The sequence below is a fragment of the Nothoprocta perdicaria genome, unplaced genomic scaffold, assembly GCF_003342845.1.
Source record: "Nothoprocta perdicaria isolate Ctin4 unplaced genomic scaffold, notPer1 scaffold_7, whole genome shotgun sequence".
Lineage (NCBI taxonomy): Eukaryota > Metazoa > Chordata > Aves > Tinamiformes > Tinamidae > Nothoprocta > Nothoprocta perdicaria.
This window is the reverse complement of record NW_020455976.1, coordinates 7,106,613-7,133,745: the sequence shown is the minus strand read 5'-3', so window position 1 is coordinate 7,133,745 and position 27,133 is coordinate 7,106,613. Positions and strand designations below refer to the sequence as shown.

The following is a 27,133-nucleotide window of genomic DNA, read 5'->3' as shown; positions in this document are numbered from 1 at the left end:
CTCATCCCTAAAGAGAATAAAKGAAAAATATGATATGTATGATATTTTGATATGTATAATGTTTATCCAAACTAGAGGAGTTAAGTATATTATACTCTGATGGCCACACATAAGAGTAAAGAGTTCATTTGCTCTTTAGTGAATAAAGATATATTGATATTTTTGCTTTTGGGCCAGGAATAAGAGCTGCTAGTTGAAAAGCAGCAGAATATTAGTGAATAAGTCCCCAATTTTCTAAATGGAGTCTGTTGTAATTCTTTTAACTATGCTAGAAGGAACTCAATGAACTTTTGAATGATTATATGCTCTTTTTTTTTTTTNTAGAGGTAAGGCAATGTACAATATTATCAAAAATCAAGCTGAGTAGAACCTTTTAGGTGATTAATATGACAAATATCTAAAGGATTTTATTATATAAGAGGAAAGAAAACAAAGATTCATTATGTACAAAGAACAAGATTGAGATCAAATACTTTCTAGATTTGACCCGAAAACTAAATGAATTCTTCGTCTGAGTTTTCAATAAGAAAGATTATGTTTTTGAAAGAAATACAAATAAGATAGATAATGGAATGAGCATATGGCAATAGAAACAACACAAGTTTTATAAACTGACATGAAGGCAGTCAGATCATTTCAATCACARCATTCTGAAAGAAAACAAGGAAAAAAAAAGGCTTGTAGCATAGAACTTTAATAAATCTATCACTTCAATGCTGTTGCATATAAATAGAGAAGACTTAGATGCTATTTATTTCATACCAGAATTGTTTAGGTTAAAGAAAAATAAAGTTACCTAGCTACATACAGATCTGTTAATGACTCAGTTATATGTCAAATAGATAATGGGCCAAAATGAATCAAAATTTTGTCAAAGATTGTGCCAGACTAGTCCGATAGCTGTCAGAAATCCAGCTAATATTCTGGGCTTTCCTGTCTATAAAAATCTGATACTGTGGCTAATTATCACTGGAAAAAAAAAGATGAATTATTACATAGAACAAATAGTTGCAAAAGGGGAAAACAACAAGAATAGCTTTTAAAAAGGAAAAGAAAGCTGATGAAAGCATACAGTATGGCATTAAGAATCAATCTTTTTACTAGTCTTAATATTTTCATTAAGAAGTCAGCAGAAAAGTAGGAGTGGGCTGCTGAAATTTAATCATGACAAAAACTGGGTTATATCATCAAGGAAGTAGAATATAAAGCATAAAGGGATGACATCATGAATTTAAGGAATATGAATACATCCAAATTCAACAAGGCAATACTCAAAGTCATGTATTTTGAGAAGAGAAGCAGAAACTTATACAGTTCCTCATTTCTGGAGAAAGAGAAGATGGACATAGACTATAAAGACTAAAGTTGACCATAGAAGGACTGAGATGGAAAGAAGCATAGTTTTTAAAAAAGAAAATATTAAGGGAATACAAGAAGGAAATGTTAATTCCATTGTTTAAGACCAGACTCTACCTAGAATTCCATGTGAAGTCCTATCCAGTCAAGCAAAATAAAGAAATCCAAACTCAAGTTGAAACTTGGACAATGGTTTGCAGAAGACTAAAAACCATGTTGTTTAGAGGAAGCTACATTTACTTCAGTCTGGAAAAAAATAAAGTGGAAAAGACATACGATTGCTGTATGAAAATACTGTGGGTAACGGAAGTCAGGGTGACAACAAGTATGAGAGAAAGGTCCTCTTCCACGAAAGAAATGTACATAATTTTCTATGAATAAATTTAGCTTAAAAATCAGAAAGTACTCTAATACTGCAGCTATAAGCTAAGCCTTCGAACCTGAGTTGTGAGAACAGAATACACAGGGGCCTTGAAAACCTGGTAGGAGGAATGCGACTGACTCCTGCAGGCACAGTCTGGGTTACTTGCTCCATCCTGAGTGTCAGCCTTACAAACATTTAAACTCTTGGGCACTCCAGCTAATGAGGAGYAGGCAGATAGGATCAGAGGATAATGATTCTTTTCAGTTTGAACAAAAGTTTTGTGTTCTAGTGCATCTTGTCACAGCCAAAAGCTTGGAACTATGAGGTTCTACCACTGCCTCTGTATTCACCATGAGTTGGGAGAGGAAATCCCCTAACTCCTGTGATCCTAAAATGCATCAGTCACATTTCACAGTGTTCRAAACTCATACAGCCTCATCAGACGTGCTTTCAGCTCCCTTCATACACATAAAGTTGAAGAAGCCTCTACAAGGAAGGGAATTCTTTTCATAATACACTGGAGGAAAAGTGACAGCTTTGGTTTGAACAATGAATAACAAGTTGTCAAAGAAATCTTCATGGTATCTGTTTTTATTAATACATTTCATTTTATTGWGTCCCTCTAGGGCAGGAAATCCAGTAATAATATTGTAAAACAACCAATTTCACCTTCTCCTCCCATCCTCCTCCTTTTTTTCTTCAATTGATAGCTATGTAGTATGCTGTTTTTACTGGCCAGTCAATAAGTTACTTTTACCTAGATTTGTGGAAGACACATTGTAAATACTATATTGCATGCTGTTCTTCACATTAAAGTGTTCATGTCCTTTCCAAATAAATTTTTCAGAAGAATAAAAAAGAAAGAATAAAGAAATCAAAGTCCTACATCTAGTATAATATAAAAACCAGTTTACAACAGAACCACCTAAAATTCTTAACAATAAGACCAGACAAAAAAAAAATCAATACCCATCTCATTTTTCATCTCTTACAATAGTTTACTATGCTAAGAACCTTAGTGCTTTTTGGATAARGACTTAACCCTCCAGGCTGCAAAAATAATCGTTGGGGGAAAGAGAGAAGGAGTTTGACTGCTGGGACCTATTGATCTACTTTGTTTTTCACTATTTGCTATTGCCATAAATATTTTTTTAAGTAAGCATCCCCACCATCTGCCACTTACCACTGTGTTCTTTTCACAGCATCAATACTATAAACACAGTCTGCTCCCTCATTTGATGCAGTGCAGAAGAATGGAATTAAGCAGAAAATAATCACACCAAAAATAGACCTTACTATTTAAAAGAAAGCAAATTCTTTAGTAAAATGATCTTCAGAATAGATTATTTCAACTTCCACAATCTTACAGACCTGTTTTGCTAAGCATCTCCAGTTAACTAAAAAGAGCTCAGGACTACTTCTTTTGAAATCACTCCACTTGACAAACAGATCTGTGTCCATAAAATGAAAGAATTGCTTAAAATAATTAGTTTTAGTTGTAGTCATTAAACTATTACAAAGAGTATTTTAATATTCTTACATATTTTGTCTTGTAGAATATTTTCTCTGTTTTTGGCGTATTTTACTGGCTAGTAGCAGAGACAGATCAACCCTCAAAGGAATTACCAAAATTATATTTCTATACTAAACGCTCTAGGCATGCCTTAGATTAGAGAAATAGATTAAACTCAATCTTCACACAGTCCAGCCTGTTGAAGTAAGCTTTCAAAAGATTGTTTCTCACAGAGATTTTCAAAATAATACATCTTAACTGCATAACTTCAGGTCAAATTAATAAGATCATACATCTCTGCAAGCTGAGCAATGTGAATCATCACTGCAATTTCTACCACAGTAATATCATTCACAGATGTATAAAATATTTTTTTCTGGAGACATTTTTGGCAAATTATGTACATCCTCATAGGTTTTTGACCTAGATAACTTGCCTGACTCACCCCTGTATCTTAACACAAGTTCTAGATATCTAAAGTTTTTTTGGTGAAATACACAGCTTGGTTTGTTTCCAGTTTATTTTGCATTTCCGAGACGATAAATAGAATTGTTTCAGAATTTCATAGGAGGAATATCTTTAATTCTGATGGGTTTCTTTTACTTGTGGGGGTGGCATTGTGGGTAGCATGGTTTTGCTCCATATTTTAGTAATGCTTTCCTACTAACATATCACTTTAGGTWGGATAAATATCATTGTTAGATTGTTAAGATTATAAACATGAAATCTTCATTTAGAGTATCAAAAAACCTTTCTAAAAATAAAACACAGAAAATAAGTCACTGTCTCCAAAGCTACAAAGACTTAAGAAGGAGAGAAGATAGTCTAAAGAGGTAGACTGGTAGRGGACAAAGAGCAGAATGATGTGGAAAAGCCTATGTACTTTAATACACCTGTAGGATGCGTCTCAGACATTACTTTGATGGGATAATGAACAAATTGGCTAGAAAGGAATAGAAAGCAGAACCCTGTTCTGTTTTATGTAAACTTGAATCCTTTCACAGATTTCCTCTTCTCTTTGGTCTTATATTCTTTTTCTTTTTTATACATTAAGGAGCCTAAATAATCTACTAATTATGAATACTTTCCCATTTCTTTCCATTTTCCAACTTCTCTTCCCCTCCCAGCTACCATTACTCACAGTCTTTCTTCACCCTCACAAAAGCATGCTTTCTCCATATATATGCAGAATTASAAGCCCTATTCCTAAATGAAGAAATAAGAAAGAAGCTTTTCATATAAGCTCTGTAACTCTTCTCCAGGTAAAGCTTTTCTCCCTTTTTTATAGTTGAAGGCTTCTCTCCTGACTATGTATACCAGACAATGCAGCCTTCAAAATGCTGTATCCAATACTCAGTAAATAGTTAATGCAACATTTTATATGGCAAGAAATATGCACTTCACAGTGTAAGCATCATTCCAAAACTGACACCCTGCCAGCATTCCTGTCTATTAGATACCTGACAACTTTCTTGTTTTTCAAGACATTTAACTGTACAAATTGTTACTTCATCAAAAAAGTTCTCTTTTGAAATGCAAGTCACAATGCACAGTGTTTAYTTTTGCATTAAATAAATTCTATTAATATTTCATCCACATTTACAACAATGGTCTTTACAAATCAATCTTTACAAATCAAATGCCTATTTAGCTGTTATCTACATAATTTTAGCATTATATCTTAAATTCAAAGAGTGCTGCCTGTAATCTTGTTTTATAAAGTTGTAAGTATTTCCTACAAGAAGTAGAGCACACACAACTCTTCATTGAGACATATGGTCTCTCCTAGATAAATTTTTGTCTTGTTTAGCCTTTGGCCAGAGCCCACCATCTGTAGTTTCAAATCTTCTTCCAGGTGCTGAGAAAGGTGAGGTATAGAACATATGCTGCTCAGAGTTATCTTTACATTGGATTCTCATTTAAATATTCAGAGAGATTTTTCAACAATATTTGTTAAGGTAAAATTTGGAGGTGCAAAATTCATTTTCGATCAAATCCTGATCTTAAGAAAGTAGGGATAGTGCTCAAACAATTTCAAAAGAGTTTAGGTTAGTTACTTGTGGGAAAAAGATAGCTTTATACTTTAGAGAGAAGGTTATATGGGGAAAAAGAATGTATTATCTCTTTGTATTTCTCACAAATGTACAAAGAAATGAAATCCACYATCTCTCATTGTGAGCTGAGAATCGGCGTTATTAACATTTTGTCATTTAAACAAATATTTTTGATTCACTGTCAATTTTATCCTGAAATGATCTTGATGAGTTTCAAAATGGTTGATATTCACATAATAGGTGTCTAAAATTACTTGCCAAGGCATAATTACTGAGCACACCATTTCCATCAACTTAAATATCACTATTTTAACCAAGCTTTGGTCATAAGGGAAAGCAACTACACAGCAAACATATGTCTGCAGCACACAGCTTCCTTCCCATTTCTAATAACTTGGCACAGTCAGCAGCATCTGCTCCCAGGAAGCCCAGGAAAAGAGCAGCAGGTAGTGCTGCAGGACAGGAATCGAGTGAATTAGCGGAGCTACAGGTATGCCAACAAACTTGTATAATRGCTTCTAGACTATGCATGGTCACATACAGTGAAAGCATTCCATGAGTACCAAAATTCATTACATTTAAGAAAAATGATTATAGCCATATAATCTAATGATGTACTCAGCAGGGTTGCACACCTCAAACGGTTTGCTTGTGACCCTGAACAAAATAAAAGCTGCTGAAGGAATAAAAAAAAAAAAAAAACACTATATGTTACATGGCTGACAAGGATTTAATAACAGATGGGGAAAAATGACTTGAAATACACACCTGGAAAACCAATGCAAGGAAGAGTAATAAAATAGACCAGAACTTAAGACGGTAACATGTGTAAAGAAGTATTTTACAACCTATTGGGAACTCAAAATGTCACATCTGTTCTGTTGTTGAACTCGCTTCCAATTTTGGAAAATCTACTGCCCTTCATGTCTTTCTTACATGCAAAGCACAACATTTATTTTTCAAAAGTAAATAGTAAAAGAGATGCTTATGAAATAACTAGATAAAAACATTTTTACTTCAGAGAACTGCACTGAAAGTAAATTTGAAAACAGAAAAAAAACCATTTTAAGCTTCAATTTCAGTAATTACTTTTAATTTCCTTTCATAATGTTTTCCTTTTTTTGTAAGGCTATAAACACTTTTGTTTCTTTTTCACTTCCTTAAAACATGAACAGGGAATACTGTAGATATCCTTCCTCCCTCACTGCTCTCTTCAGAAAACGTTCATTTACATATTTCTTCCAAGAAATGTACTTGACAAAGCATCAGTAATACTTTTATTTTCGCACCATTTCCAGAAATCATATTTTAATCCATGAACAGCATGCTAAGAAATCCTCACCTTAGGATTCAGTAAAGCAAAACAAAACAAACAGAAAAACCACACACAAAGACAGCCATCGGGCCAAAGAGAGAAGAAAGAACACTCAGTGGAACATATTTCTAACATAAGTCAACCAAGTTCCCCCCCATCATCATTACTCAATACTTTTTAATCTCTTAAATGGATTTTTGAAGGTTAAAAGGATATACTTTTGGCTGTTTAATATTAAAAGTTATCCTTAATGCATTTTTCTGGCTTACGAGAGCATTTGGGGCATATACCATACAACCATCCGCTCATTACAAAGGTGTTCATTTTGGAAGCCACGCCAATGAATCCTTAAATAGCAAACTGCTCAACTGTACAGTGCCACATTACTGTCCAAACTTTGTAATCATGACCATTTTGCATCATATCATTATACAGAGTATTTAAAGTATCAAAAAAGTATATTTAGATGCCTCCTGTTTAGGAGATATGTTACAAGAAGGACTATTATAATTTTACAATGATCAAGCACAGATCAAAGTAAAGCTGAGAAATACCCCCAGTAAATGCCGATTTAAAATGAGCTGGAATACTTTGCAAGGTGAACATCTTAACGAAGCAGCCTAAGATGAACAATCCTAGGTTTCACCCAACAGGCATTCTGGAAAATATTAAGATTGTAAATGAAATGTATTGATACACTGATCTGAAAACACAAAGCTCTCCACTCTTTTCACTAGAAGTTGGTGCACGAAACACAAACTTGAACAGAGAACACTCACTAGTGTCCCTACACAGCACCATTTACATCAACTATAACTGAGGACGGAATGATGGAAGGCAAGGATGGGAAACAAGACGTCCATCCCTGTGGTGGCACAACCCTGGAAGACAAGTCTGAAGTGTGCTGGTAGCCACTCATATTGCTGCAGGAAGTGCTGATGAGACACACCATGGCACGTCGATCACTTTATTTGGATAGAACACTCAATTCCAGCAACTTGTCTAAGCAGCACCTTGCCATCATACTTTGGACTATTTTGGTGGTTCTGTGTGGSTGAGATCGCCCAAGCGAGTGCATTGCACAAAGACAGATGTAATGATCCTTGACCAGACCCTTACCTGATTGACCCGGGGGTGGCACTCCTGATGATCCCCTTGGCAGACACAAGAATACCGTGAGGACTGCTGCCTTGTTTCCCGAACACGGCTCAATGGCAATCGGTTTTGGAGCACCCTGGAAAAGGAACATACTTATGTAAAGTCTGATAGAAACTTCCATTACATTTTTACATATATATCTTTAATGTATTTTAAGGTTCACTAACTGTACAAAGCTATTTTTCCCCAATTAGTTCTTTACATTTAAGTAAATTGTCTTTCCCGTGTTAATCAACTTAAAATGGGCTTTATCAGCCCACGCTACAAACCTAATCAAACAGAAAAAATGAAATGATCACAAAGACAACAAAATTATACTTTGTTTTATAGCTCACCACATTTAGTGATATGAAATTACTGAGCTTAGAAAATGGCAATACTTTTTTGGTACACACAGTCGTATGGGCAAGTATCAAAGTTTTCCTGTACAATATTCCTCAGAATAAGAAAAATCTGCATGAAAAAGTTTTGCCTCAACAGACATCTGCTGCTGAACAGATCTTAATAACGAAACCATAAGATGAACCCCAGCCAATGTTTAAGGTTTTAGTCCTATCTTTTGAAGACTCATTTTTACCTCTGTAAAAAGAAAACAAATAAATAACTTTCATCGACGCCATGAGTCACAGACATGCGCAGAGCAGTAAATAGAGATAGCAATTTCTTGCCTTTTCTGTATTTTTTGCTTGCACATATAGACAACAGATGCAGTCTTACTACATTTGAGTAAACACAGACTCTTCTTGCAAATGTTGCCTGTTCACTTAGCATCCTACTTTGTCTCATATGAAACTAGGATAATAGTATTTTTGCTGGTAATAGATGTCTGCTGCCACCATGCAACTCTCTCTTATTAGCTGTATAGATCTTTTTAAGTTACAGTTGTGTTTTGACTATATCACTGCTACCAAAATTCAGATATAAAATATGAAAATATATTAATAGGAGAATTTACAATGCTTCTGTTTAGTGCCAAGACTTAGGATTTTTACTTTTGAGACTCCAGGAAGTTACTGCTGAAAACATTAGGTTAAAAATCATCATTAACGTTTGTTTCCTCTTTCTCACTTGCATGATTAGGATATCTGACATGTCCTAAGGCAAAATAAATTTGACATTTTGATTCAAAATTCAAAGTCATAAAACTCTCCATTTACATGCAAAATGCAAAGTAAGTGTATAAATGTCAACAGATTCAAATAAATTAAGAAAATGATAGTTTAGTCTAGTTAAAAATACACTCAAAGTACTCAGAGAAAATTAAGGCTCTTCTACCATGTAAAGCTACAATTTTCTTTTTTTCCATCTCCAAGTAACTGACACTTATTACTGCTCAGTGAAGATAAGGCTATAGAGCATCCTGCAAAAAAAGCCAATAGATAAATATATTTAGTGCAGTGGATTGTTAGCATTTAATGTTTAAATCTGTAATGCAAAGGCCCAATGTTAGGCAATAGCAACAAATTTTAAGAAAAGAAGTCTGAACTTGTGTAAGAAGGTGTACAAGTATTGACCTCCAGGGATCTGATTCTATATGAGAAGCAATGCAGTAATGTAGAAAAGGAGAGAGGAAGGGAAAAGAAAAAGAATCTTTTCAACAGTGCTTGCACATGTGCAAAAGCAACTCGTGTGGCTTACTGAAAAGAGAAATAGTATGAGAAAGCTCTTAACATTTCTTTGAGCTATATATGTTGAAGGACAATATAAAAAACAACATAAAAATAACAGTAATTTCTTCTGTTCATACTGTTTAGGCTCTTGATAGGATCACCCAGATTAGCAGCTACTCTGCGCCCTAGGCTGGTTAAATACGATCAGACAAGCAGGGAYGGAGGGTAACATCCTATCAGCACTGACAGCAGGCTGAGCACACCGAGCAGAGCTCTCTGCCTGCTTCCCAATGCACGAGATCAGTCTAAGTGGTTGTGCTTATGGTCACAGGATGGACGGCAGCACTCCTACGCATGAGAGATCTGGCCTCCTAAGAAGGCTCGTGGAAGGAAACGTTGCACTACCTTTTGAGCTTCAAGTTGCAAAAATCTAGGGTGTTGCAAAAATCTAGGGTTTCCCAGCACTCAACTCATTTTCCATTATGGGGCTAAAATACACGGTCCCTAACTCAAGGACCTCTCATTCTTACTTGGTACTCTTATCTTCACCTGGAGAAAACATGGTAAATACAGTTGACTATTTAGTGGTTCAGTCTGTGCATCTTATTAGATAGACAGATTTTACAAATAAATACATTTGCAGAAGGGATCATGGACTGCCTTTCACTGTGTCTAGAACAATAGGATAGGAATTGCTAGATAACATTCACAATTAAAATAGTATTACTAATGCAAGTAACAGAGCACTTAAGTCATCTCCTCTGATCTATTTGTCACAAAGGCAAACAAAATAACATGCCATAACTCCRTTTTATTTAGAAAGGGATGCAAATCAAAATCTTAATTTCAAATTGTAATTCAGAATACTATGTGTGCAGATGCACAACTGAAAGGAAGAATTTGCCATTACATGCCTTTTTAATTTGATCAATAATTACTTGACTACAAATCAAAATATTTTCTATAGCAGTGTGATGTAAAAGCTTTCATTAACAGGCCCCATCTTTGTTTAAAGCTTATACTTTCAAAATACAACCAGAGAAAATTATTTTTTTAWTTTTTTTTCCAGAGAACTGGATCTAAAACTCAGATACACCAAGAATTTTCTATTTGTGCTTCAAGATGATGGCTTTTTGTAGAACGTTATAACTGAAAAAAGCAGAAACATCACCTTACCATATATCATTCAGATTCACTAGCAAAAGAACACAGAAGCGTAGAGCAAATGATGATAATTTAGATACCCTGAGGTTTGTCAGTTGTTTAAAGATAAATACATAACCATGAATCAAAGTTACTTTACAGTGAAATAACATGTTCTCCGAAATGTGCCATTTATCATGCATTTTCCACAGGTTTTTTAGAAGAGATAAGGCACATGTTTGTTTGCCCAAAGCACTTAGCTACCATGATTTACTTACTAAAATTGTCTTTTTTTCCCCTCCTTGTACAGAAAGAAGTGAATTACGTTTCCCCAAAAAAGCACAAGTGACAATCACAGAGTTAATAAAACTTTATCAGAGGAACACAGAATAAACAAACACTTCTATTATTAAACAACCTTTTGCTGTTATATCCCTGTGCTTGCACACACTATGACAGCAAGAGAGAAGTATGTCAGATGGGAAGGTGAAAGAGAAAGAGGAAGGAAGCCAGAAAGAAATAAGAGGGTGAGAGAGCAGTTATCACTGTTAATGAAAAAGAAAGAAAATCAAATAAGTAGAAAGAAGAACTTACAGATAGGTAATAAAAGAGAAAGAAAAAATTTATCCACATTTTAATGCAGATTCAATATCTTATTAATTCATTCACAAAAAAAAAAAACAAATCATAGAATGGTTGAGGTTGGAAGTCCAACCCCGCTGCTCAAGCAAGGACACCTAGAGCTTGTGACACAGGGCGGCACCCAAGCAGGTTTTGAAGACCTCCAAAGAAGGAGACTCCACAACCTCCCTAGGTAGCCTGTTCCAGGGCTCTGCCACCCTCACAGTAAAGAAGTTCTTTTTCATATGAAGATAAAACATCCTGTGTTTCAATTTGTAGCCCTTTACCCCCTTGTTCTGGGGTCTATGACCACCACCACAWAGAGTTTTGCCCCATCCTCTTTACATTCTCCCTTCAGGTATTTGTACATGTTGATCAGATCTCCCCTCAGTCTGCTCTCCAGGCTAAACGGGCCCAGCTCGCATGGCCTTTCCTCATGAGATAGATGCTCCAATCCCTCAATGATCTTAGTCACTCTCTGCTGGACCCTCTCTAGAAGCTCCACACACCTCCTGTCCTGGGGAGCTCAGACCCACACACAACACCCAAGGTGTCGCCTCACAAGAGCTGAGTAGAGGGGCAGGATCTTCAAATACATGAAGTAGTCTCCCTATATTTTATTGGAAAAAGGTTCTTTAGCTTAAAAAAAAAAAAAAAATTTTTTTAAAGGTCTACAAAGTTCTCACTAAACGCCAGTTGCCCGAGTGAGTCTGAAAGGGACTAATGAGCTTTGGGAAGATTCTTCACTCATCTCTGGTCCATTTCTGTAATTGAGTAGAAGTAATACTATTGGCCAGACTTTTTCAGTACAAAGGACAAATGATAACATCACTCTTACAGGAAAAAGAAAAATCTATGTCTGTATTAAAAATACTTTAAGCACAACCTGCTCCATAATGATAAGACAACAGAAAAACAGGTTTATATTTAGTTTGAAAATTAAAACAAAATGACATTGTGTTGTTTTGTTAATTCAAGAATAATATAAATGAGCAATTTAGGTATAACTTAAATGAGGAGCTTTAAGAGGCAAGCCCTCAAAAAAAAAAGGAGCTATATTTCTCCATTTTTACTAGGTAGGATGGCAACCAAAGCACCAGCACTAGAGGCAAGAAGAGTAGGAGAAAATAACAATGACAAAGATGTTTATTGACTGCTGTGAGAGTTTAGAACTTCTTAGAGAAAAATGCATTGAAATTATAGCATCTCTTCTTATCTGATTATCAATGAAACTATATTTTAATATTATGAATTCAAGGTGATGAAGAGTGTCAAAAGTTTTCAATTAGTATTCTAAGAAAAGGTATTTTGCTGAAATGCTATAGAATTTCAGATTTTTCGGGAATTAGAAAAATATATATGAATATTTCCCCTGTTTGGCATTCTAGGTGCATCAAATTTTTAAAAGTGCATTATTATACCATAAGACAAGTAGACCACGTAAGACTAAATGGTTCTAATCTCATGCCAAAAAAGCAATTAGGAAATTGAATCAAGGAATTAAGGATTAATGTGAGCATGTTACACCTGTCAGCAGTAATAAGTATTTTGACAAGAACTGAATAAAGTTTGACAGTGTGCACAAATACAGATCTGATGTATAAATCACGTATTAAAATAAAAACGATGCATTAATCACTTTAATGTTTCCTAACTAAAATGGTTTTAGTACTACTTACTGTTATGAGATTTCACTATAAACAAAATATCATCTATTCTAGGAAAATAAAGAAAAACCACACACAGCTTAACTTATTCTTTTTGTTCAAATAATAAATGATGCTAATTCAAACTTATTTTTTAAATCATAGAATCAAATCTGGTGAATTCCAAATACACTAAGGTGGAAGGTTTGGCAAATAAGCAATCAAATTTGCTGTTATGATAGGATTAATACCTAGAATGTACATAGTCACTTTACAAGAGATCAGTGTGCAAGATTTTACAGAGGATAAAATAAAATGAGAAATAAAAGGCTACTTGTATTTTCTGAAGAGGTCAGAAAACAAGAAAAAAAAGAATGGTAAGATTCAGATTGTTATATCACAGCTATTTAAAATTTATTTTCTCTTAATGTCAAGTTCTTTTCCTGAATTATGTATTTTGTTTGTGATAACCAAGTCTCAGTCTCAAAATAAGTCTTGTGTACCTAAATCAGATTTTGGTCAATTTTAGATACTTATGTTTGGAGACTCATCTACTCCTATAAATGTCTTGGTTTCAGTATTCACTTTCTTTCTAGTTGCTGAAGCTCTTCTTGACCCTCCCAGACACACCTTGATCTCCCACTTAGACCAGGTCAGGATTCATCRACATTTCTTCGGCTGACTTGGTTGCAGTGCTTGATTTGGTAGATGCTTTCAAAATATGCTTAATGCTTATGCTTTCAAATTAAGCTTTATAAAACAGTAGCTGACACTTTGTTTTAAATGTAGCAGAAAGCAGAGCACGCTCCATTCTTCATAGAAGAATGACTCATCCTGGTTTTCCTATTCTGCCTTCACCAAGTGTAAGGYGTAAAAGTGCTTTTACCAATCGGGTGTAAAAGATTCAGTGCTATCCTAAGAGAAACTTGGCACTTGCTCCTGCATGCTGAAACAAAGACAATATCTCAGATAAAGGCTGTAATCAGCTCTGCTTTCTTACCTTTTCAATGCTATCCTGCATTGCTATTCGGTACATCTAAATATTTGGTGCATCTTAGCTTTCATTAACATACTTTTGACTATCAGCTTCCCACCTCCCTTCCCACAAAGGGTTTGACTTTTTTTTCTACAAACTTCTTCAATGTCTTGTCAATGTTTGTCAATTAAACACCATTCCTGTGCCAAAAGAAATACGTCAGGAGACACTGCAGAGTAACAAGCTAGGCTAGAGCTCTGCACGTTATTTTGTCACTGACATAGGAAACACCAATCCTCCATAGGACCCTACAGCTTCGCTGAGATCATAAGCATCCACTAATGATTTTCATTTAATCCATCCCACAAAGTTCTGATGCCATTAGCAAGTGCACCGCTTCCCTTCAGCCTAACCTCCAAGAAAGGCACAAAGACCATCATCAACACTTTGCAATTCCATGCAGCAGCTTCTTTTGGCTGAGGATTTCTTAGCAATATATAACTTTATTTTAGGACCCATTAATCCATCTGAGGTATTTATCCACTTTCCAACAGCAATGCAAGCTAAAAACCATGTCCTGGAGCAGCTTAAAAGAGACTAAAGGAGATGACTGCCTTGCTTTTGTGACTGAGTCATCCAGCCAGTGACAACTTATCCCAAAGTTTATCCCAACTACTACTACCTAACCTACTTTCAGGATGCACCATTTTTCTCTGAAAATTTCTATAGTATCCAACAGATCTTAGGCTAGCAGAATTACAAAAATGTAACAGCACCTGACAGAAATTCCTCTAGTGCTTCTTATTAGTGCTTTTTCCATAGTCAATGATCTTTCAAAAGCACTCAGTTAAATTTCTTGTTTCAAAATATTTATGGAGCTCTTAAAGCACATTTGTAAGTTATTTCCCTTTACCTTTATGAAAATGGTGTGAATTAAACAAAATAAATGATTACCAAGTTGTGATTATTGTGGCAGTCAGCCAAATGCATTGTTATCCTTAAAATTTATTGTCTTACCTCAATATTTCAATTATATTTATATCTAATGATATGCTGTATTTTTTTTTTTTTGCAACCTTTCCCAATTAGAATCTAGTTGTCAGTTATCAAAGGTTACGCACTCATGGTGAATTTATGTATTAATTTGAAAATGTTTATGCTTGGAAGGGCCATATTGCTATTTCATGACCTATATTTACTGCAGCTAAAGTGGTTATATTGTCTCACTTCTAGCAAGAGCACGTGTTTTAAAAGGACTTTAACATATCAAAAGCTAATGCTATGTTAGATGGTATTTAATTAGCAAGAGTTGTGAATTAACACTGATTAAATCTGAATTAAAATTAAGCTACAAGAAACAACTACAGATGCAGTTACTCTCCATGGGGTTCGCAGAAATAATCTCAAATCAGGATTTCTCTTCAGTAAAGCATCCTCCTTCCTAGAGGTTTTGGTTTCTCTGAACTTTGGCACTGGTGTGAATCATCCTGCAATCTGCTYGACTTTCACAACTGGTTGACTGAATAGGACACAAGACACTGAAGCTAAATCCAAATATTAGCTAGTTGCAAAAATGCTGTGTTTCCTTCCTTTTTTTATGTCCATGTATGCTGTTTCCAAGTTGTTCATAATGTCAAATAAACACGTTTTTACTGCAATTTTACATCTCGCCCTGAAGTATGGGTGGTTCCAGGTTAAACTGGGAACCTTTGAAGGCAACTCCTGCAGAATGACGTGTGTGCAGTAGTTTTACTGGATTTCTGCCAGAGGAATACCCAAGAGCCTGCAGAACATCCTCCTATTAAGCTGTATCAGCCTGATTAAAGGCTGGCAGCACTGGTGTCCAGTGAGTGAACAGAAATTCATCTTGGCAGCTGTTAGCTAGATCTTGTTGGGAAAAGCATCCAAGCCCCTATGTCTGTGACATATACCAAGCATCACGTATCCCTAGATACTTTCCTGTAAACTCCTCCCATTGCCATTTCAAATTCTGTAAGTCAAAGCAGTTCTGTGCAGTAAAAAGATGCTAAATGGACATTTGTTTCCCAGACAAGTATATCTGTTGAATCTCCAAGGAACAGAAATGAGAAATAAGYGGAGAATTTTGTCATTCCTTCACAATTCAATCTGAAAGACTCATGTCTATGAAAACTTCACATTCCAGCGCTGACAAATTACTGACTGTTATTAGTGCTGCTTAAACTAGCACTTCAGACCAACTTGTCACTCCCATGTATTTATAGGAGGCTATTTTACCAGCAAGTATCTGACAAAAGAGGACACGGTCCCTCCAAAGCCTCTATCATCTTTCATGGGACAGAAAGATGCAATACAAATTCTGCTTTATCTTGCATGCCACCCAAAATACACTCATTTATAGCCATGCCTTTTTTCACTGTGCCCAGTGTATAGTAAATTGTAAATTAAAACATTTATACCCAGAGCTGTAGTAGCAGTAATGATAATTACAGCACACACACACACGAGAACTAAGGCAAGACACATTGTGAAAACTGTCAGCAAAAAGGATTAAATTGCAAACTTGGCAATATTCTTAATGCAGAAGAAAAATGCTAATGGCACTAGAAGAACAAATGGCTCGTTCTCACGACAGCTTCCACACATCACACCCTATTGAATGTAGGGAAGACATGAACCAAAAGTCTGGAAGTATGATGTAGCTTTTGTCTGAACTGTCCTTGCTCAAGGACAGCTATACAACGTGCATACCATAACCAAAAATGTTTTAAAACTAGTAAGTTTTATATTTAAGATCCATGAATCTGCAACAATTTTCATACTAGTGACAATGTAGGGTATGTTATTTTGGGTCAGATCATAGCAATTCCAGGGGCAGAAGGGAGGAACAGGAAGAGACTCCTGTGTGGGTACAGTTTTGCACTTGAATTCTATGAATTCAAATCCTAAGYGTCTATGAGATAAACCTCAGCTGACTAAATCAGCAAGACATACAGMTAACAACTAAACTATAATAAAACTCATTTGTACTAGCTGGAGGTCTAACAATATATTGCTAATTTCCTTCCAGCTTCTTTGAAAAATCCTGCAAATAAACTCAAACTTCAGTACTATCAGTAAATATTACTTTCAAAGATTGCTACTCATCAAGATTGTCAGCATTGACTGTAGTCGCAAAAATGAGGAACTTCACTGAAAATGCACAAGAAATAAGACTCTCTGTAGCAGGATTTAAGCCTACACATAATTAGACACATGAGAATTAGTGCTCAGTGAAGCTGTTTCATTAAAGCAAACAAGATTACTCGCATGAATGAAATTATTCATATACATTGCTCCTGCTAGCTTAACATGATAACTGATGGATTTTTTTTTATTTTAAATTAAGGCATTTTTACTATAACAAAATAGGAAAATAACACAAAAAATGTTTCTTTATTTTTTTTTTAAGTTTTGCAACCTTTTTTACAAACCTTCAGAGACCTACTGTATAAATTATTTGCTTAACTTGGATTAGTACGTTGAAATATCAGGTACTTTGGGCTGATATCAAATTTGTATCAGACTCCTTTACATCATTTATCTGTTGCATGAACACAGCCTATTAAAATTTGACACTCATTTTCTGTTGTAAAAATTAATATATTCCAAACATGCTTAGCCCCTGGGTAAYGGGTAGGTGAAAAACAGTAGCCAGTGTGTGATACATATTTCCAAAGTTCATTTCAGCTTGCACTAGCGTTCCACTCACACTTCCTAAGACACAGCAAGAGACTGCCAATTATTTTATAGTTTTATTACTTTCTTGGAGAAGGCAATATATAGACACAACCAATGAAAACAGTCACCATTCTTATCACAGAAGAGTAGAGAAATGATTGTCATTTTGTTTCATGAAATGTCCTCACCTTAAATTTTACATTGTAAAATCCCAGAGTTAGCAATGATGTTTAAAACATCTTTCTTCAAATGACAGACCATTTTCACTGAGAAAGGACCATCTTTCTCAAAAAGTAAATTTCCTTGAGAATTTACAGATCTCTGAGCTTTTCATTGTAGATTGCTTCAAATCCTTACATTCCACAAAGCTTTGTGCTCACTTGTATTTTTCATATCTCTAACCAAATGGTTTCTCTTCATCTACTTTTCTAACTAGAGTTTAATCCATTGCCAATAGTAAGACAAAAGAATGCTTATCCTATACTTCAGTCAACAGAACACATTTTTTTCGTTTTATACATATATCCACTTTATTTAAAAAAAAAGACTTCTATTAGACTAATGTGGTAAGCCTCGCATTTAACATAACCATCCTTTTCTCCCGATTCCCCTCCATTTTTTTCTCCCTTTTTCAACACCTTTCCCAGTCTCACAGTGTCTCTTTTCTTCTTTCACAGAAATAGATGCCCCATGTCAAATATCACTGGGTAATACAATAAGCAGAAGAGGCAGGATCCTATTTACTTAAATAAGAGTTGAGGTTTGAGATCACCCATCAAAGAGATGTTATTCCTGAAGTCAAAACTATTCATAAAGCTAGTTACCATAGAAACCAAGCTTTATAAAATATTCTAAGCAAACAATCCTTTATTAGCTGCCATTGTAACTGCGACACTCTGAATTGCGCTGCATCCCGCAAGAAGTTATCAGCCAGGCATTCTTTTCCCTGGTTATTTCCTTCCAGTAGTTAGCTACAAAACGGGATTTCTGTAGGTCTTAAAAGACAGTGTATCACAATAGCAGTCATCCATAAAATGACACACACTGTACTCATTCAACACTCCAGCCCGTTTCATTTCCCCCTCTCCCGTGGGCAGCCGCWCAAATCAGTGCTTCCCTGTTCAGCAGCAGCGAAAAGCAGGAACCCACTGCTAATTCCTGTGGTTAGACCAACRGCACAACAGCAGCAGTGGTTACTAAATGCCAACCCCAGCCTCTTTAGTAATTAAACCATTCTTCATTCTTAATAGACTTTGTGAAGCACGTGTGTCATTCAGAAAGCATCTTTCAATGGCCTGATGCATCACAACCAAGACTGTTCAGATCTGTTTCTTCAATTCTGAACTAGAGGATTACAATAAAAATAAATAAATAAAATTGAATCCTCGTTSTAGTGAAGTCAGTGGGGCTCTTACCCTCAGCCTGGGGACAGAGGTATGGACCAGTTTGTACCATTGGCAAGGACAGCTAAACCCCCTCCAGTACAATCCAGGCCTGATATAGAAACTACCTCTCAAGCTACAACTGAACCACATCAATACAGATAAATTCTTGTAGGAGTTTGCCCTGTAAAAGGGGTCTTGATTTAATTATAATAGCATGTGGAGAAGAAAACTGTATTTATGGCCATGCAAGCAAATTAGAAGTAGTTTTCTTACAGAACAAATGTTTGATATGGATATTTGGAAATATTGCTCCTCTGAGGTCTATCTCCTTTCACTGAAAAACTCTTAGAAAATATAAAACACTACTAGTACCTCATAATATGCAGATGTTTGAGACAGGTATGCTAGTAACTTATAATTAGTATAATTATAATTCCTAAGCTGTTTTCATTTTGAAGCTATTGTCATATGTTTATAGTCTACTTTTAACTTTCCATACTTCGTTGTCTTCAAACAGGAAAGTTTTGAAAGAAAAAAAAAAAGACAAGTCCCTTTCAGAAATTTCTCAACTGTTTTTGAGATGTAGGACAATTACTATTTTTTCCTAATAGTACTTCAATCCAAGCCTTATAATTTAATTTAAAACTTGGCATTCATTCAGGCAACACTTACAATTACTGCATTTCATTATTATTTTAAAATATTTGGGTTTTACAAAGTGATACAGTTAAAGGACAATTAGATTTTCAGAATAATATATAGAAGAACACAAGCTAGTGGTATCTATTTGAACACACAGCAGTACCAGACTGAGTACTAAGCAAAAGAGCATGACTAAAAACAGATTCCTTACTTGTGGTGACTTGTGCAGTCTGCACCAGTATGATGAAGAAAATAGAAAAAAAAGAAATCTATAAAGTGTTTTAAGTGATAGGAATAKGGGACAAAGGATATTCTGGAAATGTATCATAGATAAGGCAAGAACACTTTAGGCATGTTTTGTGAAGACAGAGATACAACTTGGAAGAAGAACTTAGAAGAACAGGACTGACTAGAAAGAATGCAATTAATGCATGGCAGCCATCCTGATGGACCATCAGCCCGGAAGGGAAACACTTAAGTGCTGTAGTCAGAGGAAGGTGGAGAGTCAGAGGACATCTGYGCTCTCCTTTAAGTGGCAGTTACTGATGCTCCGTGCTTGGAACACCTTAACTAAGGCTGTATATCAGTGAGGTAGTTTATGCTTATGGTAGTTTATGGTAAGTATCTGTAGGTAGTTGGGATTGGTGTGGCCAACACACACTGCACTGTCTAGACAGGGACACTCAAGGGATCACAATGAGCAACACACTCAGGTATCTCCTATTCCCGCACTTAAGTGAGCAAGGTCCCATTTGCAGCTCATGGAGCATTCCTACCTAGAGCACATCCCTACTTCTAGTGCCTAGAGCAAGCCAACTCCATACAGCCTTCACGTCTAACAGCTTGGCCTTTCTATAGCTATATTCACACAGAAGGACGTGCAATATAGAAAAAAAATGCACACGCAGTTTTTACGTTTACATGCCACACATGGACATACATAGGACAATTTCTAATTGTGCTATCACAATTATCTGGAATGTCATACTAACACCAGAATGTAAGCATAACAAAAACACGTCACACACCTTTCAAGAAGGATATGACTGAAGTAGTTCACTATGTGCAACAGCTTCTCATAATTCCCCAAATGTCCATTGAAATGAGATACACTAACAGGTTCTAGAATCACCAATATCTCTAAGGATTTCATGAATAACTTTTTGCTCTCTTTGATCACAAAACACCAGAATGCATTCTATTCTTTTCAGTTCCTTTATCCCTTCTCCTTCTACTGTGACATTTTTGGATGACTTCCAGTTCTGATTGTTGTAAGGTCCTTGTTTTTGCAGAATCACTTAGTGTTRAAATTTGCAATTCCAAACACTTTTCTTTGGTCTGTTTATCAGCTAACACTTTTTGCTCAAGTAGTCTTTGCCCTTCACATTTCAATTGATTTTGTCCTTACTCAGACCTCTATGAATTTACTGTATATATTGTAACTCAATGTAGACAATTTTTTTTTTTTTATCATTTAAGAAATATTTAATATTTCTGTAACTCTGAGTTATGGTAAGTATCTGAACGTGCATATACAGTGACTCAATTTCAGGGATTAACAATTCACTCATTTGATCCTTATACTATTGTGTTTTATCTTTACATGTTTTCCTTTATTAAAAAAGTTCAYGGTGGTATTAAATGCTTCTTTTTATAGCTGGAATTTTCCTTCAATTTAACTGGTTTTACTCATTAGAGAGTTCCCTAATTTTCACTGAACTGCTGAGCAAGCTTATGTTAATTGGATATATCATTTTATGCTTTCTGGTAAGAGCCTTTAATAATGACTGCTGTTGTAGATGATACAGATATTAATCAATGCGCACCTGTCCATTTAAAAGATAGAGTTAGCTCCCTAATTAGCAAACAGTAAACAAAGTGTTGTTCAGTAGTAAGATGGTTCAGCCCTTTATAGTGAGCTAACAAAGGCCTCRTACCCCCTTGCTATCCTGCTGTAAATATTTGACTTCGCTCAATATACAGAAAAAATGGAAAAAGATGAAAGACTCAGTCTATATTGTGGATCACTGGATTCACTCTAATTGAGTCAATGGCATTGCAGGTGTCTGGCACTTTAGCAATACTAGGAGTTGTCATGCATTTTGTTGCTATAATAAGTGRGGATAATCAACATTATTCATTGTAGAATGAAAGTAATAGAAAGACAGTATTTGAAAGTAAAATTACACCTTCAAATAATATTTTTTTTCCCAAGAAAGAAGACATTTTATTCTCAGCCTTTGCAAAGAGCCAGGTCCTCTAGAACACAAGTGCTTGCCTACTAAAAATTCCTTTATATCTCCTGGATATTTCAAATATCAACTTCACCATTTATTTTCCTTTAATGTTTCAAAATTTCCATTTTCTAATTCTATATAGTGCAGTCCAGTTCTATAAACTGTAGTCACCACTATAGTTTTTGAAAAGCTTCAAGCAGGGTAACTAACCTGCCTCATAAGTCTTTCTTCACTGCCTGCAGAGTATGTTCATTTGAGCATCTTACTACAGAATATATATWTTTTTTAACATTTATGAAACTATATATTTACATATATGCCCCATTCCCAGTAAGCTACTGAAAATCTATGGCCCATTTTCCTCTTGTTCACAAGACCTCACCTTAAGCACAGTCTCTAGCTCATCTAAAGGCTGCTCCTTCTGATGCACAAGACTTGTGCCAAGAGATGACTGACTTATCTACACTGAAGAGCAACTCCTGGCACAGARGGAAACCATCTTTCCTGCTCCCAGAAGCAGATGACTTACTGACACAACATGTATTATTCATTTTTACTGCACAGGAACAGATCAAAGGTGCCACTCAATCACATGGGAGGGATTAAACTCACTCTGAAGTACTCCTAGTTCTGTTGTCATATCTATTTCTTATCCTTCCCCATTCTGTTAAGTATGTGAATATAATTACATATAAAATGTACTTAAAAAAATGCAGGTATTATCTTCATTTCTGTTAACTCACAAAGAATATTTTTTGTGATGACCATTAATTCCGGAACATTTGCAAAAAAAAAATACATGTACGTAACTGAATGCTTTGACATAACATGTCATGCAGGCAGTAAACGTGACAGAAGCYATGCAACTTGGTAGGTATAACTTTAAAGGTAGATAGTCACAACTTAATAGTTTATACTATGCACCACGATTTCAGTAAGGGGTCATTTCGTATATTTGAGAGTGCTTAATTTGATTCCTTATTCTGTAATTGTTAAAATTAATTTMTGGATGGTATGTAGTTAGATCCTAATGACTGCATAGAATGAAACTGAGAAAGATTGTTAAAAGTTGAGAAGGAAGAAATAGGAGAAACAGGATTAACTTGTTAATCACTAAATACTGAGAAACAGCTAACAAGGGGGAAAGCAGCATCAAAAATGAGAACTACTCTGAGTTGCATCTTCCTTATCCTACACTTCTGCTTTTCTCYGACTCAGCAGTCTCTTCCAGAACACAACTTTGGTAGAGCACATCCACTTTCCATTGACTGCAACAGATCTAACATGAGGCTTCTAAAAGAACAGAAACCCATCAAATTATTTCTATTTATATACTTGTCATCAAAATTCTTAAAAATTCCATATATGTCTTTCCTTTCAATTAACACATACACACAAATGACATTAGAGATATTTTTTTTTTTTTTTTAAATCTCACACATGCCATTATGATACCTATTGTGCTTTATATAATTCACTGCATACTTCTGATCATCCACTCTGTACCTAAAAAAAATATTCTTTTGGAGGCCTAGTTTAGCTTTTTAAATATCAAAATATATTTCAAACAGTTTTCATCATTTCTAACACAAAAGGTCAAGATACGTTTTTGTTAAGATTTAAAATTAAAATAAACTCCTGATATATATGAGAATTTGGGGGCCTGCTATCTTAGGATCCTATGAGCTCAAAATGAAGTGCTTGGACTGTCAAAACTAGGAGACTGACAGCTGAGATACTGTGATACACGATATCTGTTTCAGCACTTGGAAGTTAGACAAATAAGGAATTTTACTCTATATAAGAATATGAGAACTAATTCTGTAGTACAATTTTTAAACACTTTATTTTTCCTCTCCAATGAAACATGTGGCATACGCATAATATATGCCAGTATGATCTGCAGTGTTGTAGTGARGCTTGTTTGGTGTGATCTATATAACTCATATATTGCTCATTTATGAGCAATGCAGTCCTCCCAAACRCTTATTCACAGATATAGAAAAGATGAAAACATGCAATGAATATCGCTTTAGGAYGGCCGTATTATTCCTGAATGTCAGAACTTATGCAAGTCGTGCTGAACAAGGCATGACACTAACTGACATTACACTCACACAGTCTAATTCCATTACGTGTTCTAGAAAAGGAAGCAATTGAGAGAAAATATGTATTTTTTTTACTCTCTATGATGTTTTGTATACTCGTGATCTAAGTTCAATGCATTAGCTTTCAACAATTCAACAGCATAATGCTCAAAAATAGAAAGACAAACTTTTTTCAATGTGTACATGTATATAGTTCTTTTCATATGCATGCATGAAGCTCAAAGACAGCAGTTTGTATACGAACAGCATTACATGTGATTCCAGAAAACAGGTATAATATTTACTTGTAGATTTGTATAATATGGAACCTTCGTGCTTATCTTTTCTATCTGAAAAAGCAGTATTAAGGGTTTTTTTTATTTTGAAAAAAATCAGATCGTTTCAAATCATTTCAGTCCTCTCCTTCTGTGTAATTTTCTGAGTTTATTTCATTTAGCAGGGACTGTCATTASTATTTGATATACATTTAATAAAGAGAGTTTTTATAGCATGAACTCCTAGCTCCTATTTTTTTTTCCATAATGTACAAAAGTCAGATGCTATCAAACATCAACAATATCTCTGTTAAAGGTAGCAGTTAGGGACAGAATTACAAGTGTTCAGGTTGTTGATTTGTGGAGGATACAGACTAAAAATTACAAAAAAGGTTTTTTATTTAGTCACAGTAATTTTTCTAAAAAATCCAAAAAGGTCAATTATCCCAAAGCTGTATTATTTTCTTATTTTAATGAAATTTATTTGAAGATTGGGAATAGAATTATATATTTAAAGGTAAGCAATTGCTGTGCAACATTCAAGAACAATCATTTTCTGTAAATAAATATTCTCATTATATTAAAATACCAAATAAGTATTGCTTAATATCTTTTTTTTTTTTTCCTTTTTTTTTTATTTTTTTTTTTTTTTTGCTTAAAAATCCAAAAAGGTCAATTATCCCAAAGCTGTATTATTTTCTTATTTTAATGAAATTTATTTGAAGATTGGGAATAGAATTATATATTTAAAGGTAAGCAATTGCTGTGCAACATTCAAGAACAATCATTTTCTGTAAATAAATATTCTCATTATATTAAAATACCAAATAAGTATTGCTTAATATCTTTTTTTTTTTTTTTTTTTTTTTTTTTGCTTCACAAAAGTCTCTAAGCCACCTCTAGACAGGATACCAATAGGATACAGCTTGTAAATCTTTACTGTATATATTTTAAAATATTCATAATCAATACGAAAATCAAAGAGGTGGTAAAAATATGGCCATACAATTTGACTCTGGTCAACATGGTCAGGTCTGGGACTGAGAAAATGGAATGAACTGATGCAGCTAATTACAGCTTAATTCCAGCTTCCCCGATTGAAACAAATGATTGAACTGTCTGCTACACTGAACCCAAGATCACTCAACCACTTGATATTGTACCAGCATTATAATCGGTAAGAAAATGCTGCCTTATCCTCATTTATTTACTATGAGCTGCATTTTTTCAGGGGTGGGGGTGGAAAGGGGTCAGTAATGAACAAAATAGCTTTTTAATTTGTAGTTTTATGAAAAGGATATTCTTGGGTTTGAGTCAACTCAAAAAAAAAAAAAAAAGGCATTTCAAAAGCCATGTTTTTCAGAGAGCTTGTTTTTTTTCTTGRGAATGCAGAAGAATGAATGCCTGATTGAAGTCAGTTTAACAGAAGAGTAGCCACATGATAAATTAAACTGCATATTAGCAAAGTTGTTGTTTGGAAGAGGAGATAAAGGGTTTAGTCAATAACAAAGTGTGTATTTAAGTTGTTTCAACATATTTTCTGTTCTATAAACTGCGAAAGACAACTCTGAGTCCTGTTCTACTYGGTTTTTGATTAGCAGGATGATACTGAGCATGAATGAGCCCATGGTGAAATGCTTGACTGGTTTGAGCCCTGCTTTTCTAGTGCATGCTCAAGACAGACCTGAAGATATGAATGTGCATGGCCGTATTCTTTTAGCTATGTCTAGTTTAATATTTCAAAATGTTGAAAGCCAGTTCTCTCTTTGCATGTAGAATATCTACCTCTACATTCAGTCTCATTATGGTATATATTGCAGTAGAAGTCATACAACTTTTCTTTCAATCTGTGAATTTTCATGCACAAGCATGTGGTGCGACAAGGGAAACAGAAATTCCAAAATGCTTCGTATCAAAAAATTGCTTTTGTCTTGATGCAATGAGAGGGAGGAAGACAGAGGCAAGGACAAGTTATTAAAGTACTGCTTCTATCCATAATGTGAAAAATAAAAGTCCCTTCTCTGTCCAAACATAGGGCATCTCAGCACTAAACAGGCCTGTTTTAAAAAGTGTGTATTGTGTCATGTTAACATCTGATGAATTATGCCTTTTGCCTTACAACTTTGAATTAAAAATACTCATCCGGGCTGTGTGAGTTCTGGATCCATTTTCCCATACATCTGGGAAACTCAAACACAACCTTGACAGTTTTCAGAAGTCTGCTTTCCTGCAGGTATATGGGATAGAACTTGCTGTTGAGGCTCCTTCACAGGGGAAGCCTGGCTTTGTATTCTAATGGCAGAGCAGATGGACAAGGTAATCAAGTCCTCTTGCTCCTATTCACCGCCTAGTCTAAACTGTGCGAGAATGGAATTCTCTCTTCTCTCTGAATGCCTAAACACAGACACAAATCAGCCTTTTTAATGTCTTTCCTTTGGATACTTACATAGTAATTTAATGTCCCAGGTCTGACCTCAAATTTTTAGAGGAAATTATGACTTTTAATGACTTAAAGTCATTTTTTTCCCTACCAGCTGTCACTGGTAATTAATTTTTGACCTATCGTTTGGATAGAGGTACATACAGGTGCATATCAAACCTGTAAGCTACTGGCCAATAAATATTTGACCCCCAATAATTCAAGAGAGTATTGTTCCTGTAATCTTGCACTGCTCCTGCAGTCCTGAAAGACTGCATAGACCACAGAAATCAAAGAATGTATGTTAAAAAAAAAAAATACAGTTGGCAATGAGGGACTGGGCAAAATTAAATCTAAGCCGAAACTTTCATTATATTGCATTCCCTGACAAAGCCTGAAAGGATGAAGCATCACTGTTCATTTCAATGGCTATGTTCAACATGAATTTAAGATAATCCTTTCATATCATTTACAAATATGTTAGCTATTATAACATCATTTGTTTCAGTCACTCATTACTAATACTTAAATGCAAAGTAATAGTTCAACAACTCCACTGACAACGTGATAAATTACAAGAAGCCAAGTGAGTAAAAGGTACAATGCTTGCCATCACACAACTAAGTAGATTGT

General features: G+C 35.0%; 1 protein-coding gene across 1 annotated transcript in view; it reads right to left on the bottom strand.

The window, feature by feature from the left end:
• ATRNL1 (attractin like 1) overlaps window positions 1–27,133 on the bottom strand; it is a 406,499-nt gene that overhangs the window by 38,414 nt on the left and 340,952 nt on the right. The window contains exon 29 of the mRNA XM_026050694.1: window positions 7,722–7,836. Coding sequence (XP_025906479.1) covers window positions 7,722–7,836 — 115 coding nt within the window. The remainder of the gene's footprint in view (window positions 1–7,721; window positions 7,837–27,133) is intronic.